The 20000-nt window shown below is 43.5% G+C and overlaps 2 protein-coding genes across 2 annotated transcripts in view; both read left to right on the top strand.

Moving 5' to 3' along the window:
• Positions 1 to 1687, top strand: part of LOC116061919 (H-2 class II histocompatibility antigen, E-S beta chain) — a 3752-nt gene extending 2065 nt beyond the window's left edge. Inside the window, exons 5-6 of the mRNA XM_031316291.2 lie at positions 829 to 942; positions 1232 to 1687. Of these exons, the coding sequence (XP_031172151.1) occupies positions 829 to 942; positions 1232 to 1257 (140 nt within the window). The 3' untranslated portion in view covers positions 1258 to 1687. The remainder of the gene's footprint in view (positions 1 to 828; positions 943 to 1231) is intronic.
• The window catches only part of LOC116034141 (hemicentin-1-like), a 1482957-nt gene that overhangs the window by 147157 nt on the left and 1315800 nt on the right, over positions 1 to 20000 (top strand). The gene's annotated exons all lie outside the window — the stretch shown is intronic.

Raw genomic sequence — 20000 nt, 5'->3', positions numbered from 1 at the left:
TGACTCTCTACCTGTCTGTCTCTATACCTGTCTGACTCTCTACCTGTCTGTCTCTCTACCTGTCTGACTCTCTACCTGTCTGTCTCTCTACCTGTCTGACTCTCTACCTGTCTCTCTCTCTACCTGTCTGACTCTCTGCCTGTCTAACTCTCTCTACCTGTCTGTCTCTCTACCTGTCTGACTCTCTGCCTGTCTGACTCTCTACCTGTCTGTCTCTCTGCCTGTCTAACTCTCTCTACCTGTCTGTCTCTCTCCCTGTCTGACTCTCTGCCTGTCTGTCTGTCTCTCTGCCTGCTCCCTTGTCTGTCTCTGTACCTGTCTGTCTCCTGACCTGTCTCTCTCTCTACCTGTTTGTCTCTCTACCTGTCTGTCTCTCTCCCTGTCAGTCTGTCTCCTGACCTGTCTGTCTCCTGACCTGTCTCTCTCTCTACCTGTTTGTCTCTCTACCTGTCTCTCTCTCTCCCTGTCTGTCTGTCTCCTGACCTGTCTCTCTCTCTCTCTCTCTCTCTCTCTCTCTCTCTCTCCCTGTCTCTCTCTCTACCTGTCTGTCTGTCTCCTGACCTGTCTCTCTCTCTCCCTGTCTGTCTGTCTCCTCACCTGTCTCTCTCTCTCTACCTGTCTGTCTGTCTCCTGACCTGTCTGTCTCTCTACCTTTCTACATATCTGTCTCTACCTGTCTGTCTCCTCACCTGTCTCTCTCTCCCTGTCTGTCTCCTGACCTGTCTCTCTCTCTCTCTACCTGACCTGTCTGTCTCTCTCTCCCTGTCTGTCTGTCTCCCTGTCTGTCTGTCTCCTGACCTGTCTGTCTCTCTCCCTGTCTGTCCTCAGACCCGTCCATGCCTGAGTCTGAGAGGAACAAGATTGCCATCGGAGCCTCAGGACTGATCCTGGGTCTGGTCTTATCTCTGGCTGGATTCATCTACTACAAGAGGAAGGCCCGAGGTCAGAACAGAGCTCGCTGTAGATTAGTTCAGACCTCTTTACACAACATTAGACCACTTTCACAATAGTTCCAGTCAAGGAGGAGTTCCAGACCAGGTCCAGAGTCTCAGACCAGGTCCAGAGTCTCAGACCAGGTCCAGAGTCTGAACCCTGATTATCTTTACTAGTCCTTCTGAAACCTGTCTCTAAAAGTTCTTCTCTAAAATAACCTTGTTGTTTAGTTTAGTTTCAGACCAGTTCAGTTTGAAGGACTAATGTCTGGATGTGTTGTCTCTTCTCTTTGATCCAGGACGGATTCTGGTTCCCAGTAGCTGATTCTGGACCTGGTTCTGGTCCTGTAGCTGTTTGTCAGATGGAATAAAAAGCAGCAGCTGCTTCAACCTGCTTCGTGTGTTTCCAGTCCTGGACCAGGTTTAGTCTGGACTCTGGTGTATCCCAGCTGGATCTGAACCTGATCCAGGACTGTGGTGTTACCCTGCCAGTCCTGGACCAGGTTTAGTCTGGACTCTGGTGTATCCCAGCTGGATCTGAACTCTGCTTCATCTACATGTGATATGATTCTTTACTGTGTGAAATCAATATTTTTCAGCCACTTCTATCCCCAAACGTAATAACTCTGGTCTTTAAATCAAATATAATCAGTTCTGTGAATGATTTGGGGGCTGGCAGGTTGTGTGATTGTTAGATTTCTATATTTTTACTGGAGTGGAACATTTTCTAACCTAATAAACTGATCAGAAAACTCTCTGACTCACTGTGGATTCATTGATCAGATAATAAACTGGAAGTATTTCATCTAGAAAGATCCAGCTCTCATAACTACTTATTCACCAACAGTTTAAATTAGTTACAGCTGCTCCCTCTGAGTCAGTCACTTAACTCAGATTTATTCATCATTTAGTCTTTTTCATGCTGAATTATTCATTTCTAACAAACTTATCAGAACAAAACTGAGAATCAGAACTTTTTCTGACGTTTTTGTCTCTTTTTTCGACATCTTTTCAATGTTTTTGGTGTTTTTTGACGTTTAATGTTTCTTTTCACTACCATGAATAAACACCACTAACACCAACTTATTACTAGTTTTACACTTATTTTATACAATAAATCTCATTTATAGGAAATTATAATAATATAATATAATCCTTATATGAAAAATAACAGAAATTATGAATTATTTAGACTAATATAAATTGATTAATAACAGACGTAAATGTCAACGTTCAGGGAAACTGTTTCTAAACATTTCAAATGTTTGTCTCCAAATGCTAAAAAAATTAATAATACACCGTCTACAAAAGTAGAGATCTGATCTTTCCTTGTGTTGTATAAAATATTCCAACATGTTGGTGTTATTAGGAGCAGAGTTATATATTTCTACCTTAATTATCTTCTCTAATGAAAAGAGAAAATGTAAACTATGAACCAGTGAATGAGCTGTTGAGGAGATTCTTCTCCAGTCATATAAAAACATTTCTCCCTCTCAGTGCAGCCAAGACAAGATGTTACACAACTCCTGTTCAGACACACACCAGTCATCAGATGATCTGGATATATATATTTAATATAACATGAATCAAAGTCTTTCCAACCAGTCAGCTAACTAAATGAGAGTCCAGACTTAAAGTGGTCCCTCTGTCTGGTCTCTGGTATCAACCAGCAGATTGTCTGATAAAAGATGGAACTGATGATGAACATATCACAACATGTGTCTGAGCTGCAGGATTCAGATGATCCAACTTGTAACTCAATCTCTGGAGTTTAGTTGGACTAAATGTGTGTTTGTCCTTTCAGACATCAGCTTTCTTTCTCAGTTTCCTGATCAGTTCCAGTGATCAGTGGTGTTGGAGCTGAGCTGAGTTCATTACTGCTGTTGCTGTTCAGTTAAAACAGGTGTAATAAAGTAGATCTGGTCATATTCAGAGAAGGCTGACTGCTAGCTGACATCAACAGTGGGATTTAAAAGCCAACGCTGCCCCCTAGAGGCTGAACTCTGGACCTTCATCTCCAGGTCCAGGAGGAGTTCTGATCTGCTCTTTACTGTCCAATAGTTTCCATGTGGACTTAATGAAGAGTTACCACTGAATATAATGTCAGAACTAAGTCACGGTTTCTATTCCCTTCATACCAATGAGATATACACTTAGTTACTGGAGTCTACTTATATGGAGCCATCTCACATTGTTAGAGATCCTTTAGTCAGCAGGTGACGCTGCTCTGAGGATGGGAAAGTCTCCACGTTGGTCATCAACAAAATAACAACTATTATGGGATGTATTGGGATGAAATGTAGTTCATTATTCATGTTCCCCTGACGATGAATTGTAATAACTTTGTTGATCTTCTGACTTTTATCAGCTCAACATTTTAATGTGTCCAGAACTTTGGTTCATCAAACTAAACAAACTATTATTTTTACTCATCACACACACACACACACACACACACACACACAGACACACACACACACACACACACACACACACAGACACACACACACACACACACACACACACACACTGACACACACACACACACACACACACACACACACACAGACACACACACACACACACACACACACACACACACAGACACACACACACACACACACACACACACACACAGACACACACACACACACACACACACACACACACACACACAGACACACACACACACACACACACACACACACACAGACACACACACACACACACACACACACACACACACACACACACACACACACCGACACACACACACACACACACACACACACACACACACACACACACACACACACAGTAGTGAAGCTCTCTTTCTGCATTTGAACCCATCATTAGTATCAGGACCAGCTGACAGCATCCGGGGATCAACCTGGGGCTCAGGGTCTGGATCAGAGACACTCAGATAATCCACCAGAACCAGAAGGAGCTAAAACCTGCAGAACTAAAGACATTCATCAGACTCAGCTGGACTCTGATGATGATGATGATGATGATGATGATGATGATGATGATGATTATAATGGCTAAGACTGTAGTGGTTATGACCATATTAGTGACTATGCTACATGGAAACGGACCAAATTATGTTTGGCTCCTGTACAGTAAAATAGTGTTTTAGACGGCTAGCTGTAGTCTCGCTAAGTCCCGTGGGAATTCAGTTGTAGCAGGAAAAAGGTGACTAGCAGTGTGCAGGTTGGAGGAGCGTAGTGTGTGAAGAGTGAAGATCGGAGTTGTTCACAAGGGAAGAAGCTTGGAGTTAGAAAAACAATTCTTTATCTACTGTGGAAACGATATGGTTCGCGTTTGTGCCTTTCTGAATTGTGGCAACAGAATGAGAAAATACAAGAAGCTAAACTTTCATCGTCTTCCTTTCCATGACCATGAGATTCTGCAGTTGTGGCTAGTTGTACTTCAACTTGATGTGCAAACTCCCATACAAGTACTACACGCTAAAGATCACCGTATTTGCAGCGAACACTTTGGCAAGGATGACTACACAGACGCAGCACAGCTGGGCCGGCTGAAGAAAAATGCCGTTCCAATATGGTCAGAACCACTACAGTGCTCAATTACCTATTTTTGAGGGTGAAATAAAATACAATTTTTCGCGGCGAAGGCGTGAACGGTCTTCTGGAAGACATCCACCAGACCAGCGGGCGCTCGTTGGATTGTTGTCGGCCGCGTGAAGCCAGGAGGGCGGGGAGGAAGCAGAGGCAGGGACGCCGGCCGGGCCCGGCTAAGGAAACCACAACGATCGACACGGACAAGACTCCTACTCACCAACGCCAGATGGATTGCACACTAAATGGATATTTATGTTACAAATACACATGGGACTGCAGCGTGATGATTATTACCGGAGCCTGGCTGGACACACTCATCCCAGACGGCAGCTAGCAGCTAACAGGGTATGTGCATTTCAACAATGGCTAAGTTGCTAAACGCGCCCTGTTCATGTTGCACAGACATTTTAATAGCATTTTGAGTCTGTTAAGAGGCACAAAGGCACTCTTTAGCTTATGCCCCCATAACTGCCGATGTAGCTAACGGAGCTCTGGGCGTTAGCTACAGCAGCTCCATGTTGCTAGCACTAATTCAGCTCGTGGTTTTTGCTATAGACAGTACTCAAAAAAGTATAGCGATCAAGATTAACGTAAAAATTGCCCAGAGTTCTCCTTTAAGGTATCAAAATACAGGAAATATCATAAATCATTGTTTTTACACCAAATAAGGACACGTTTCCTGTTTGATATTTGTATGAAGTCATTGTTGAAGTTATTTTGAAGTCACTGACAGACAGATAAATATACAGAATGATCTCTGATGTTCAGAGAGGTTTAACCATCAACTGTTATCAAACTCTATATTCCCAACAACAGAAATATGAATGTAATTATTTCAGGAAGAGGTCCAGATGAAAACATTAGATATTAAACCAGATCATTACATGGATTCACCTGCTCTCTCTTCTCCTTTTAAATGTTTTCTGTCTCTGTCTCTTGATGGAGATGTCCACCTGTTTTCTGTCTCTGTCTCTTGATGGAGATGTCCACCTGTTTTCTGTCTCTGTCTCTTGATGGAGATGTCCACCTGTTTTCTGTCTCTGTCTCTTGATGGAGCTGTCCACCTGTTTTCTTGACTCCTGCTAAAGTTGAACAAAACTAGTTTATTTAACTTAAAATCTGACCTGAAGTGAATTCAAGTTGACACAGCATCTGTTTGTGTCTATGTGTTTGTATTATTGTGTAATAATAGTTTGATAGTTAATTAGTGACTTTAATCAGCTGGTGGGATGTTTGTACATGTTTGTCTCGTTAAAAACATGAAGAAACAAACATTATATACATTAAACATGAATAATTGAGTCTTTACGTGTTCCCTCACATAGAAACACATCTGGTTATAAAAACTAAACTCCATCATCTGAATAATGTGAATGTCTGAGAGCTGATTAATTGGGTTAGTCAGTGAAATATTAAAGGACTAATAATAATAACTGGGACTTTATACATTTATATTTTATAACAGAAAATAAGAAAAGAGGAAGAAAAATAATTAGTTTTCATCATTCTAATTCTACACATCTAACATCTTTATTGAGAGAATTGCTGTTATAAACCATCTAATCTACAGTAGTGCAACCAAAACATTATTATTGTTATTATATTTCACGTTATCGTTCAGTTTTTATTTGTTAAATAAAATGTAAATTGTTTCATCATTGTTACTTTTGTTGGATTTCAGTCAGATGTCAGCTGGAAGGACAAAAACATCCAGAATTAGTTAGTGTCTCTAACTCTCAGCTCTGTTTCTGATTGGCTGAACAGAAGATAAAAGACTCTCAGCTCTGTTTCTGATTGGCTGAACACAAGATAAAGAGGCGGGACTTTCCAGAGACACTGTATTCAGGTACCTGATGTTAAACAGAACAAGGAAACTAACAACAAACTGCTGATCAGACTCACAATACACACACACACACACACACACACACAGACACACACACAAACACAGACACACACACACACACACACACACACACACACATCCACAGACAGACACACACACACACACACACACAGACAAACACACACACACACACACACAGACACACACACACACACACACACACACACACACACACACACACACACACACACACACACACACACACACACACACACACACACACACACACAGACACACACTCTTCTTGTGTTAATAAAGTTAACTCTCCATGTCTTGCAGTGAGGCAGGGTGTCCTGCCGATATCTATATTTTTGACCCTAGGAATTTCTAAAAGATTGGTACCCGGAGCAGAGTGGTCGTGCCCCCCCCGGGGGTATAGGGGTTAATGGCCGTGCCCCCCCCGGGGGTATAGGGGTTAATGGTCCTGCCCCCCCCGGGGGTATAGGGGTTAATGGTCGTGCCCCCCTGGGAGTATAGGGGTTAATGTTCCTGCCCCCCCCGGGGGTATAGGGGTTAATGGTCATGCCCCCCCTGGGGGTATAGGGGTTAATGGTCGTGCCCCCCCGGGGGTATAGGGGTTAATGGTCCTGCCCCCCCGGGGGTATAGGGGTTAATGGCCTTGCCCCCCCGGGGGTATAGGGGTTAATCAGTTCAGCTAGGTATGAGGGTGAAAGGCCATTCATCAATTTGTAGGTTAAAGGAGGCTTTTAGACTCTGCTCCTGCCTGTATGGGTAGCCATGGAGAGAGGTTAAGACTGGAGTGATGTGGTCATGTCTCCCGGCCCTGCAGGACTCTGGCTGCTGCATTCTGGACGAGCTGCAGGCTTCTCAGTCAACATGCAGGAAGAACGCAAAACAGGGCGTTGAAAGAGGAAGAAAAACATTTTCTATTGATCAATACATTGTGTGTGATGTTAAATAATCAGTAGTGGTGTAACAGACGGTTCAGCATGTTAACTATGGATTAATATAACCAGAACCATAGTGAGAAGGTTAACTGCTGCTGTGAGACCTGATCCACATGATCAGGGGTCAAACTGGGAGGTAGGGACCAGAGACCAGACACCAGAGACCAGAGACCAGGGGTCAAACTGGGAGGTAGGGAGCAGAGACCAGAGACCAGACACCAGAGACCAGAGGTCAAACTGGGAGGTAGGGAGCAGAGACCAGAGACCAGAGACCAGACACCAGAGACCAGAGACCAGAGGTCAAACTGGGAGGTAGGGACCAAAGACCAGAGACCAGAGACCAGAGACCAGACCAGAGGTCAAACTGGGAGGTAGGGACCAGAGACCAGAGACCAGAGACCAGAGGTCAAACTGGGAGGTAGGGACCAGAGACCAGAGACCAGAGGTCAAACTGGGAGGTAGGGAGCAGAGACCAGAGACCAGACACCAGAGACCAGAGACCAGAGGTCAAACTGGGAGGTAGAGACCAGAGACCAGAGACCAGACCAGAGACCAGAGACCAGAGGTCAAACTGGGAGGTAGGGACCAGAGACCAGAAACCAGAGACCAGATACCAAAGACCAGACACCAGAGACCAGAGACCAGAGACCAGAGGTCAAACTGGGAGGTAGGGACCAGAGACCAGAGACCAGAGACCAGAGATCAGAGACCAGAGACCAGAGACCAGAGACCAGAGGTCAAACTGGGAGGTAGGGAGCAGAGACCAGAGACCTGAGACCAGAGACCAGAGACCAGAGACAGAGACCAGAGACCAGAGGTCAAACTGGGAGGTAGAGACCAGAGACCAGAGACCAGAGACCAGAGGTCAAACTGGGAGGTAGGGAGCAGAGACCAGAGACCAGAGGTCAAACTGGGAGGTAGGGACCAGAGACCAGACACCAGACACCAGAGACCAGAGGTCAAACTGGGAGGTAGGGACCAGAGACCAGACACCAGACACCAGAGACCAGACACCAGAGACCAGAGACCAGACACCAGACACCAGAGACCAGAGGTCAAACTGGGAGGTAGGGACCAGAGACCAGACACCAGACACCAGAGACCAGACACCAGAGACCAGAGACCAGACACCAGACACCAGAGACCAGAGGTCAAACTGGGAGGTAGGGACCAGAGACCAGACACCAGACACCAGAGACCAGACACCAGAGACCAGAGACCAGACACCAGAGACCAGAGGTCAAACTGGGAGGTAGGGAGCAGAAACCAAACCGGGGATCATGGGTAGGCAGCTCTACCTGTACGGGGACGGCAGAGAGACGTCACCTCTGCAGCATGCTCTGCTACTGTTCAGTTAACAGGGACAGAAATAGAAATAGAGAGGTTGAAACTGTGGTTACTTATTAAAGCCCACGCAGACAACGCTCACTTATATATAATATAATATAATATATATATATATATATATATAGATAATATCTTTCCACCAAATGGAGGGCTTTCCAATTATCCCACTCAACATTTGGTCTGACCCAGGACTACCAGTACTTATTTGCTCAATGTTCTTAACAGATACTAATCAAGAAGGATTACATTTCAATTAACTGGTTAAAATGTGGCCGTTCAGTGCAGCGTACTGTCTAATGTCTACAAAATACACAAAAAAGGTCATGTTCATTACTCACCGTTTCCTGGTTTGACTGATGCATGTTGACGGCCTCAGTCAGTTTCCTGCAATAAGAAAGAAAAAAAAGAATGAATATCTATTGACAGAGGCTGTCCAGGGCGTATGACATGTAAGTAACAATATGAGTCTATATAAACTTTATGAAGGAAATACAATTTATTCGAAAGCAGTAGTTATGAAGGAAATGAAATATATTTGAAAGCAGTGGTGTGTGGGGATCAATAGGTTAATGTACTCCCCCTCTCGCCTGCACAAAATAGGACTAACTCGACGTGGAAATGAGCGGCTATACTGATTATCGTCTCTAGCTCTCTTTTTTTGTGTGTGCTGTGCGCCCTTAAACAGATAGGAAAAACCGCCACCGCCGTCTGTTTAAATAAAGTTTGCGAGCCAGTGTGCTGCAGCATGCTAGCTACGTTTAGCTAAGCCGCAAGCTCGTAAAAACCCACACACACCACAAAACTACAACAGTTTAATAACGTAACCTAACTAGGCTGGAGTAAAACACAAACCTCCTTTTCCAGTATCTCCTTGTTCTTGATGGAATCTCATATCCTGAACCAGGGCCAGTGTATGTTCTTCTCCTTCCGTCCATGTCTCTCTTCTTCTTCAACGGAACCGGCTCTCATGCTGCTTGATCCGTTACGCGCATGCGCAGATGATAATCCTGTTTAGTGCATGATCTGTTCGTCTGTTCCACGCAAGGGGGTCAGCTTCTCCTCGGACCGCGAACCTCCTATGGCGCCATGTTGATGCTACCAAGCCATCACCTCCCGTTAGCATCCCATTGACTCCCATTCATTCTGATGTCACTTTGACAGAGAATAACTTTACATCTGAAGAGTTTAAAGACTCTATTTGTCCGTTGTTTATTTCTAAAGAAACACGACAATGTATAAAAGGCTCCATTACCTTGTAGCTCACGTTATGGCTCCGTAGCAGACGTTTTTATAAAAATAGGCTAACGATTGGGTCATAACCACGAGACTTACTGTCTCATAGTAGAGGAATTACCGTATAGTACAGGAGAAGCTCTCAGGCAGTTTGGACTTCCATTAGCTGTTTAAGTTTAATTACTAATGTTAACTATCATTTTAGTGATCAATAATTAGCCTGTGTCTATGTTATCTCCTTACATATACCTACGCTCTCCGTCTCTGCTAGATTGGGAATGATTGAGATTTCTCTTGGCACAGCTACCAGAAGACTTCCAACTTTCAGACAGGTTGCTCACGTCACATCTACGTCTTCAAGCTCAGTTGGAGGCTGCTCAGTAACGCTCAGCCATCACCGGGAAAGAGACTTCACTGGTCTCCGTCCAGAGACACGGGACCTGCTGGTCCATTATATATACTGTCTATGGTTCCACGCTTGCGCACCTTTACACCTTTACACCTTTACACCTTTGCACCTTTGCACCTTTGCACCTTTACACCTTTACACCTTTACACCTTTGCACCTTTACACCTTTGCACCTTAGCACCTTTACACCTTTGCACCTTTACACCTTTGCACCTTTACACCTTTGCACCTTAGCACCTTTACACCTTTGCACCTTTACACCTTTGCACCTTAGCACCTTTGCACCTTAGCACCTTTACACCTTTGCACCTTAGCACCTTTACACCTTAGCACCTTTACACCTTTGCACCTTAGCACCTTTGCACCTTAGCACCTTTGCACCTTAGCACCTTTACACCTTTGCACCTTAGCACCTTTACACCTTAGCACCTTTACACCTTAGCACCTTTACACCTTGCACCTTTACACCTTTGCACCTTAGCACCTTTGCACCTTAGCACCTTTACACCTTTGCACCTTAGCACCTTTGCACCTTAGCACCTTTACACCTTTGCACCTTAGCACCTTTACACCTTAGCACCTTTACACCTTTGCACCTTTACACCTTAGCACCTTTACACCTTTGCACCTTAGCACCTTTACACCTTTGCACCTTTACACCTTAGCACCTTTACACCTTTGCACCTTTACACCTTTGCACCTTAGCACCTTTACACCTTAGCACCTTTACACCTTTACACCTTTACACCTTAGCACCTTTACACCTTTGCACCTTAGCACCTTTACACCTTAGCACCTTTACACCTTTGCACCTTTACACCTTAGCACCTTTACACCTTTGCACCTTTACACCTTTGCACCTTTACACCTTTACACCTTTGCACCTTTACACCTTTGCACCTTTACACCTTTGCACCTTTACACCTTTACACCTTTGCACCTTTACACCTTTGCACCTTTACACCTTTACACCTTTACACCTTTACACCTTGCGCATGCGCATAAAGGTTCATGCCGGCAGCACACACAAGCATGTCTATGACACAAGCCGCTGTCTGTGTGTTCCTCAGCTGGTTGAACCAGCACACATTTTGCAGTTGGCAGGCAAGTACAGTGCTTATTTCTTTTTTTTTTTACTTGGTTAGTCATGCAACATTAATCATGATAGCAGTTATCCTGTTGAGGTTTTTGCATTTTGGCCAAGTAACGTTCTAAATGAATTTTTAATTAGCAGTGAAACATTAAACACTTATTTTAAAAGTCCTAAATTGAAGAATGTCAGCTAAGATTTGGGTGAATAAGAATACTTAACTGTCACAGCTAACATTGTACAGTGAAAATCAGCTCAGTTCAGCTCAGTACATGGCAGCAACATTTAACATGTGTTAAAAAACAATACAAAAAACTGTAAAAACAGCACAAAATTGGACAGTGAAATACAGTATTTGTAACATAAGCCACATAGTTTTGTTTCTAGGCATTGAATTCTGTCTTGCTACTATTTATTACTAACAGAAAATGAGTCTACACTTAAGACTGCTGAGCAGAAACTCTTGCAAGAGGAACGACCAAAAAGCAAGAAGAGAAAGAGGGTACCCAACAAACTTTCCCTTAACACACAGGAGGAAACTGTAGAACAAGTTGCAAAAAAGGTAATAGAGTTCTTTTCATGACAGCTATTTTGGTAATATATTTTTACATTTCTGTCAGTTTTGTAGTTGGGTTGCATGTTAGTTTAATTGATGACTCTAAATTGTCCATAGGTGCTAGTGTGGCTGTATATGTTCCTGGCCATGGAACCTATTCAGTGATCCACTGTAATCCATTTTTGTTTTAATTTTCCTAACTCTTGTGTGTATTCTTCATAATTGATTTGATCATGTTTACCCAACAGAAAAACTACAGACTCAGAGCTGCAAGACAGTCTGAATTAGAGGGTCTTTCCCAACAAGAACCTAACCTCAGCCCAGAGGGGACTACACAGGAGGAGATCAGGGCCCTCAGGGAAGAGAATCAAAGACTGCAGGACCAGCAGAGTCCCAAGTCAAGGCTTGACATAAGGAGAACACCAGGCTGCGTAAAATGGCAGTTAAAGGCAACTATCTCATATACTGTAGATTAAAATAGGGATTCTTTTAGATTGAATAAATCACTGTCTCCTTATTTTTGGTGTTATTCTTAAAGATATATCTGTCTACATTCTTAGGGGATATCTACAGATGTAGTCCAGGGTTTCATGTAGAAAAGAAAGTTAGCCTAGGGCTAAACACTGGAGCTGGGTTTGTCTAGACTCCCCACTGAGACAAAAGTGGTCTGGCAGAACCCTGTAATGCCTCCAGAACCCCTCAGCAACACATTTAGCTACACTTTGAGGCACCAAAAAATGAGCAGAGGTGTATTTTGTTTTTTACATGTTATGTATTTACAACTTGTTCAGAGTCCATTTCTGGTAAATTCGGAGGGCCATATTTTCCATATTTTCCATCACTCTTAGCAGCTGTGAGGACCCTCATTTCAGATAAGCTCACAGAGAGCTCAAGCTATGAAGGTGAAAGAGAATATGAGGCCAGTGTTGCTCTACCATCTCCTCCTCAACCCATATCTCCCAAAACAACATCAGTAAGTACATGTTTGTAATGGTCAATTAACAACCTAAAACATTCTGTCACTGGTGATTTTCTTTGTTTTTATTCCTGTTTGTCTTTCCTTCTAACAATGAATTAGGTGCAACTAGAGAATGATGACTCCACCAGAGTGTCTGCCCATTGTTGGGAGACTGCAAAAGCACAACCTACAGCGAAAGGAACGGCCCGCACCCTCCTGCTGGGCCAGTTCAGCACTGATGTCCTACTGAAGTCCAACCTGACGGGAGGGGTCAACAAGTCGATCCATCTGCAGAGAGACGCCAGCCTCTGGACCCCAAGAAGCTTACAGCACAACTCAGTAAGATGATAAGAATTTATTCTGAATGGATTCATATCGTTTGTAAAGTTATTGTAAATGGTAAAGGTAACAAACACTTTAGGACTGAAATGTACACAACTAATGGACGAATAAAAAGCTTTAACAGCTTTGATATTATTTTAAATATAAAGTGATTTCTCTGTCTAGTCAGAATACATCTAACATTTTATCCCCATTAAACTGATCCCCTGTAGTAGCTTTAAAATCCCAGCACCAATTCACCTCCCATCGGCAGACGCTACGGCAAAGTACAGTTGCTTTCACTGACCACAATACTTCCTGGAAAACAAAGTGGATGCAGTAGTATAACCTCCTCGCTCTAAAAGCTCCTTGGAGAACCTTCCTAACTCCTTCCTTGGTTCCTTGAGAAGCCAATTCTGATTTCAGACTCAACTATTTACAGGTAACCAGGTAACCCACTGGAGAGCGAGGACTAGGCATACAAGAACAATATTACCAGGATTAGGATCCACCTCATCTTGCCTTTTGCAACTATCAGAGGCTAACGTGGATGTCTTTCTTATTTTATTATCTTTTACAGATGCAGTTGTTCAGCAACACCCAGAGGCAACGATTCCAGACATACGAACGGCGTAAACCAAAGGATCAGTGAGTTAGGACACCAGGAGAAGAAGAAGTCCCTGAACTGTAGGACTGACCGAGGCTGGCCAATCAGAGCGGGTCTTCATATGTTAGCATGGCGGGATCCATAACACTGCACTAAAGGACTGCTGTCCTGTTTGGTCTGTTTTTGTTGCACTGAAGACTTTTTTATTTTATTACAATGGAGAGTTTTCCTTTTGGAAATGTTTGATTTATGTTTTGAAGTATTTTTGTTCATTTATATTTGTTGTTGTTGCCGTCTACTGGAACACATAGAAATATACTATTTAAAAAATAAAAAGAAGAATGATGTTGCACATCCCTACCAGCAAACCAGTTATATATATATATATATATATATATATATATATATATATATGACATTGTACATTATATAATTTCATATTAACATGTATACAATATATAGTGATAATTATATATATTTAATATCAATATATTTCAGACATATATGTTTCCATATAAATCTGATTATATTATCTTGTACATTAAAGTATATTATATCATATAACTTTACATATATATTTACATATATACAATGCCTCTTCCAATATATAATCTCATATAATGTGGGACATATTTCAATATACATAACAATATATTAAATAATATAACACTATGTATTTATTCAATATATGAAAACGGCAATAATTGCAGTATTTACCCATATATTGAGATATATAACTTACATATATATATTATTATATAATATATTACTATGTAAATTTCACAATATATGAAGACACATGAAATATATTGTCACGTCATATATTGAGAAATATATTTTTGTTGCGTAAGGGATGGTTTAAAAAGAAATCAGAAATATAATCATCGTGTTGCTGAATCAGCGTCTGTAATCTTTAAGAAGGCAACAAACAGCTGAGAGGGATTTATCTACAAGCATTTCCACTGTTTTTCTACTTTTATTCTGTGTGTGTGTGAGAGTGTGTGTGTGTGTGTGTGTGTGTGAGTGTGAGTGTGAGTGTGTGTGTGAGTGTGTGTGTGAGTGTGTGTGTGTGTGTGTGTGTGTGTGTGTGTGTGTGTGTGCAGGTTGTCTAACACAATTCAAAGTCACAAGCCTGCTGGAGGGATTTCAATAGAACACAGGCTGCAGGCTGTAGAAATATATTATATTACAAATATACAGGACGGGACCAGATACTGCTGGTGTTAGGAGGAGAAAGAACATGTCTTAAAGGGGGTCTGGTCCTTATGCATGGGTACCTGTTTGTCATGATGCATGAGTTGTATTCTGCTTGAAATATTATTTACTAAAGCTCAGTTATAACTGAACTGAGTGAATCCTGAGTATTAGTTTCTGGTCTACCAGTCAACGAACGGTCATATTTATTCCTTCAAGGCCCCTGTTATGACTGTGGTCATATTGTTCTTTGGTCTGCTGCGTGCCCTGTGTTGTTTCTTCTGTTGTTTCCAATTTTATATGCAAATTGGGGTGTGCCATAGCCGAAGGAGGATTGGTGGAGTCCAGGCCCGACCCTGTGATTGGCTGCAGCTGGGGAAGCCATCCATTTATAAGGAGCCAAGATGGCGTCCATCGGTGGGCAGCAGGCTCCTCGTCCTCCTCATCTCCCAACCGGCCACGCTTTTGCTTTGTGTAACGTTGCTTTAGATTAGATATTGTTTTTGGTTTGTTGAGTAAGGGTGGACCTCCAGTCTTTTCTCCTGTTTTTGTTAGTTAGGGAGGTAAGTCTTCTGTAATTTGTTTTGCCCTGTTGTTTGTTAGGTTAGTCTTATCTCCCAGTCAGAATAGTTTTGTTGTTATGTTGGTGGTAGGCCACCCTGAAGCCTTAAACAATCATATGTTATGTATATATTGTTTCGTTCTCTGTAAAATAAATACGTTTGTTGATACCTAACCTCCTAATTGTTTGTGGCTACTTGGGAGACGGGGAAGATGGGGCCTTTTTGTGTTGCGTCCTAGACACCCCTAGACTGGGGCATAACAGCCCCCCAGGCCCGAGCAACAAGGCTCATCATGACATCTATGTGATGAGGGAGACATTGTCCCCAAGCCAAACACACTGAAGAGGAGACGGAGGCGTTTGTCCCATTGGTGGGACCGAATCACAGGTCAGCTGAAAAGAAAAAACTAAATAGGGATGTTATATTTTAAAATGTGTTATTTCTTATACTGTGTGTGTGTGTGTGTGTGTGTGTGTGTGTGTGTGTGTGTTTCAGACCATCAGGACACTACAAGGTATTCCAGCCTATCACTGTTGTCAGGGGGTCAGGCAGCTTCATCCCAACACAATCCTCCAAAGCTGATGTGCAAACTCAGCTCCATATAGAGGTAACAAGACATTTGGTCTAACTGTTTATAATCAACTAAATAGATTACAAGTTTTTTATTTTTTTAAACTGTTTTCTGTTTTAGACTTTAAAAGCTGTAAGTAGATTGTTACAATCTGAGCTGAATGAAAAAGAGAAGCAACCAACAGATGGGAGGGGGAAACTCAACGCCCCATCTCTGGAAAGTCACAGCGATGCTCCCAGAATGCATTGCCCAGCTGCTCACAGAGACAACAACGAATGGGAAGCGAAGAAATGACGCTTCCTAGGACACGGACCGTAACTCTTGTGTCACTGACAGATATGATATATAGATAGTTAAGGCCCTGACACACCAACCCAATTATCAGCCGTCTGACCGTCTGGAGAGGTCGGTGACTCGAGTCTGGTCGGTGTGTTCTGTGCCGTCGTCCGTCTGAGGGGCCGTCGGCTTTAATTTGGGCCGACCCGACATGTTGAATCGGCCAGAGGGCAGTCGGACTCAATGACCAATTACCAGAAATGACGAGCAGGATGAGCGTGACTAGAGTCTCTCAAAATCTGATGAAGATCTTCTAAACTGACCTTTGTTGATCTGAAATGAAGACAGATTCAGCAACTGCACGGCCTATTTCTCTCTAAAAATGTTTCAGAAACACGTTTCAGTGAACTATTTTAGTCCAATATGAGATCGTATTCCAGAGCAGCCAGACCCACGTGACGCGTTCGTCCAATCAGCTGCCGGTTTTCATTTTTTGGGCAACAATACAGATTAGTGCCGCCTGCTGTTATGGAGACATATTACGTCTCGCCAACGTGCAGAACGTACGCTCAAGTTGCCGTCTGGTTGGTGTGTTCTGGGCCGCCGGCGCCCGTCTGGTTGGTGTGTTCTGGGCCGCCGGCGCCCGTCTGGTTGGTGTGTTCTGGGGAGCCGACTGATCAGTCCCTTCCTGCCGACGGCGCCCGTCTGGTTGGTGTGTTCTGGGCCGCCGGCGCCCGTCTGGTTGGTGTGTTCTGGGCCGCCGGCGCCCGTCTGGTTGGTGTGTTCTGGGCCGCCGGCGCCCGTCTGGTTGGTGTGTTCTGGGCCGACGGCGCCCGTCTGGTTGGTGTGTTCTGGGCCGACGGCGCCCGTCTGGTTGGTGTGTTCTGGGCCGACGGCGCCCGTCTGGTTGGTGTGTTCTGGGCCTTTAGGCTGTCGTGTTGTTAACAGGTTGTGAAAGAACAGAGTTCAGGAGAAATAAACAAAGATTTAATAACTCTTATCAACATAATTAATAACATTAAACACAACATCAACAAACTGCAATATAAAATTCACAGTGCAGCTGAGCTAGCTCCGCCTCTTCCTGTGGCTGACTTCCTGTCTGTGTGTCAGTGTCTGTATCTAAAGATGGCCGCCACGTCTCAACTTCCTCCTGCTGTACAGAAGTGAAGCCAGAATCCCCCGGATACAGGTGCAGCCATCTTGGAATTTTGGAGCCAGAGTCTGCGCAGTAGTGATTGAGCAGCGGAGCCTCCAAGTCCCGCCCACACACACCCACCTGACCAATCAGGAGTCAATCCCAGCTGTCAATCAGGACGTTTCAACCTGTTTTTATAGCATCAATAACTAATAAAAACAAACTGATGGGAAACATGAACACTGGAACAAACATCAGCTGATCACAATTACCTAACAGCACAGAAACTACTTGTACTGCAGATGTTTGAGTTTGGCCTCTGTCCCAGATGTTGTAGTTTTGGCTTCACTGATACAGCTGCAGACAGGTGAGGTCAGTCAGCTTTGAGCTGCAGACAGGTGAGGTCAGTCAGAGTTGAGCTGCAGACAGGTGAGGTCAGTCAGAGTTGAGCTGCAGACAGGTGAGGTCAGTCAGCTTTGAGCTGCAGACAGGTGAGGTCAGTCAGCGTTGAGCTGCAGACAGGTGAGGTCAGTCAGTGTTGAGCTGCAGACAGGTGAGGTCAGTCAGTGTTGAGCTGCAGACAGGTGAGGTCAGTCAGTGTTGAGCTGCAGACAGGTGAGGTCAGTCAGCGTTGAGCTGCAGACAGGTGAGGTCAGTCAGCGTTGAGCTGCAGACAGGTGAGGTCAGTCAGAGTTGAGCTGCAGACAGGTGAGGTCAGTCAGAGTTGAGCTGCAGACAGGTGAGCTGTACAGGTGGAGTCACCCTGGTCATGAAGTCTCGGTCTCCTCGACTGAACCTCTTCATCTCTGAAACAAACAACCAGAACTTCATCAACATGGCGGCCGGTCAGCAGTGGACAGTAGTGGTGACCACACCTGTTGGCAGGTAAGGTCGTTACCTTCTGATCTCTGGTTGTTGAGTCTCCTGCAGGTGAGAGAGAGCTGCCGACACACAACATCACTGCTGCACACACACAGCAGGAAGTGGAGGAGAGGGTCATCAGAGTCACACACCTGAGAGAGACACACAGGTAAACACACACCTGAGAGACACACAGGTAAACACACACCTGAGAGACACACAGGTAAACACACACCTGAGAGACACACAGGTAAACACACACCTGAGAGACACACAGGTAAACACACATCTGAGAGAGACACAGGTAAACACACACCTGAGAGAGACACACAGGTAAACACACACCTGAGAGACACACAGGTAAACACACACCTGAGAGACACATAAATACTAGGGCTGCACATTACATTTAGTCTGTATCAGGTGTTATGAATTCTGTAAAATGTGCATTATATTTCCTGTGACAGCTTCTACCAGGATTAGTGGCAACTGTCTTAATTCAGTTGGTGTGTCAGGAAATGTTAAAGAACATTTCACTGTTCTACTTTCATGCACCGACAACATAGGCTACTTTTGAACATGCTTTTATGATTCAGTGATTTATGATTCAATGATTTATGATTCAGTGATTTATGATTCAATGATTTATGATTCAGTGCTGCCAGATAATCCATTGGTTAGTGATGTCATGTAAACATGTACCGTATTTTCCGGACTATAAGTCGCATTTATTTAGAAATTGATTTCACAAAATCCAAGATCAAGAACAGACATTTAATCTGGAAAGGCAAGTTATTCAACTACACAGTAGAACACAGAACAAGGGGCTGAATACGGTAGGTGTCCGGTATGTTAACGTAACACATTAACAGTTATTCAACTATACAACAGAATACAGAACAACTACCAGGGCGTGGAGACGTAACTGCACCGTTGACGTGCATCTACATCTGTGGACTCGTTCCTCCAGCTCTGGCCATCTTGCTTTCAGCGCGCGACTAGCTTTCTTTGTTTCCTTCATTGCAGTAAGAGTCACCTTTACAAGTTTCTCTCTCACTCCAAACTTTCTTTCTGCTGCTCGATTACCGTTTTCGGCTGCATATTTTACTACCTGCAGTCACCTGCAGTTTCTTTTTGCCTAGAGCGCCCTCTGGCGGCTGTAGACGGTGATGTTTTCAGCATGAAATAACATTTAAAAACGTGAAATTATAAATATTTTGATATATAAGTCGCACCTGACTATAAGTCGCAGGACCAGCCAAAGTATGAAAAAAAGTGCGACTTATAGTCCGGAAAATACGGTACCTGGACTGATGTAAAGGTGATGCAAACAGCAGATTCAGAGTGCTGTTCTCAGAACTTCATTAAAAGGATCTTAGAACGATTGTGTGTCTATAAGTGGAATAGCCTGACATAAATATCAGTAAACTATTTTTGAAGCCTGTAAATGCACCCTTTATCTTTAACATAAAAGAAGGACACTGTCTATCACCAGTGTCAGTAGGACTGTATGAAGTGTATGAAAACAGTGATAGAGATAATGTAA

The sequence above is a fragment of the Sander lucioperca genome, chromosome 17 (assembly GCF_008315115.2).
Source record: "Sander lucioperca isolate FBNREF2018 chromosome 17, SLUC_FBN_1.2, whole genome shotgun sequence".
Taxonomy (NCBI): domain Eukaryota; kingdom Metazoa; phylum Chordata; class Actinopteri; order Perciformes; family Percidae; genus Sander; species Sander lucioperca.
The sequence above is the reverse complement of the archived record's forward strand: the minus strand, read 5'-3'. Positions and strand labels throughout refer to the sequence as shown.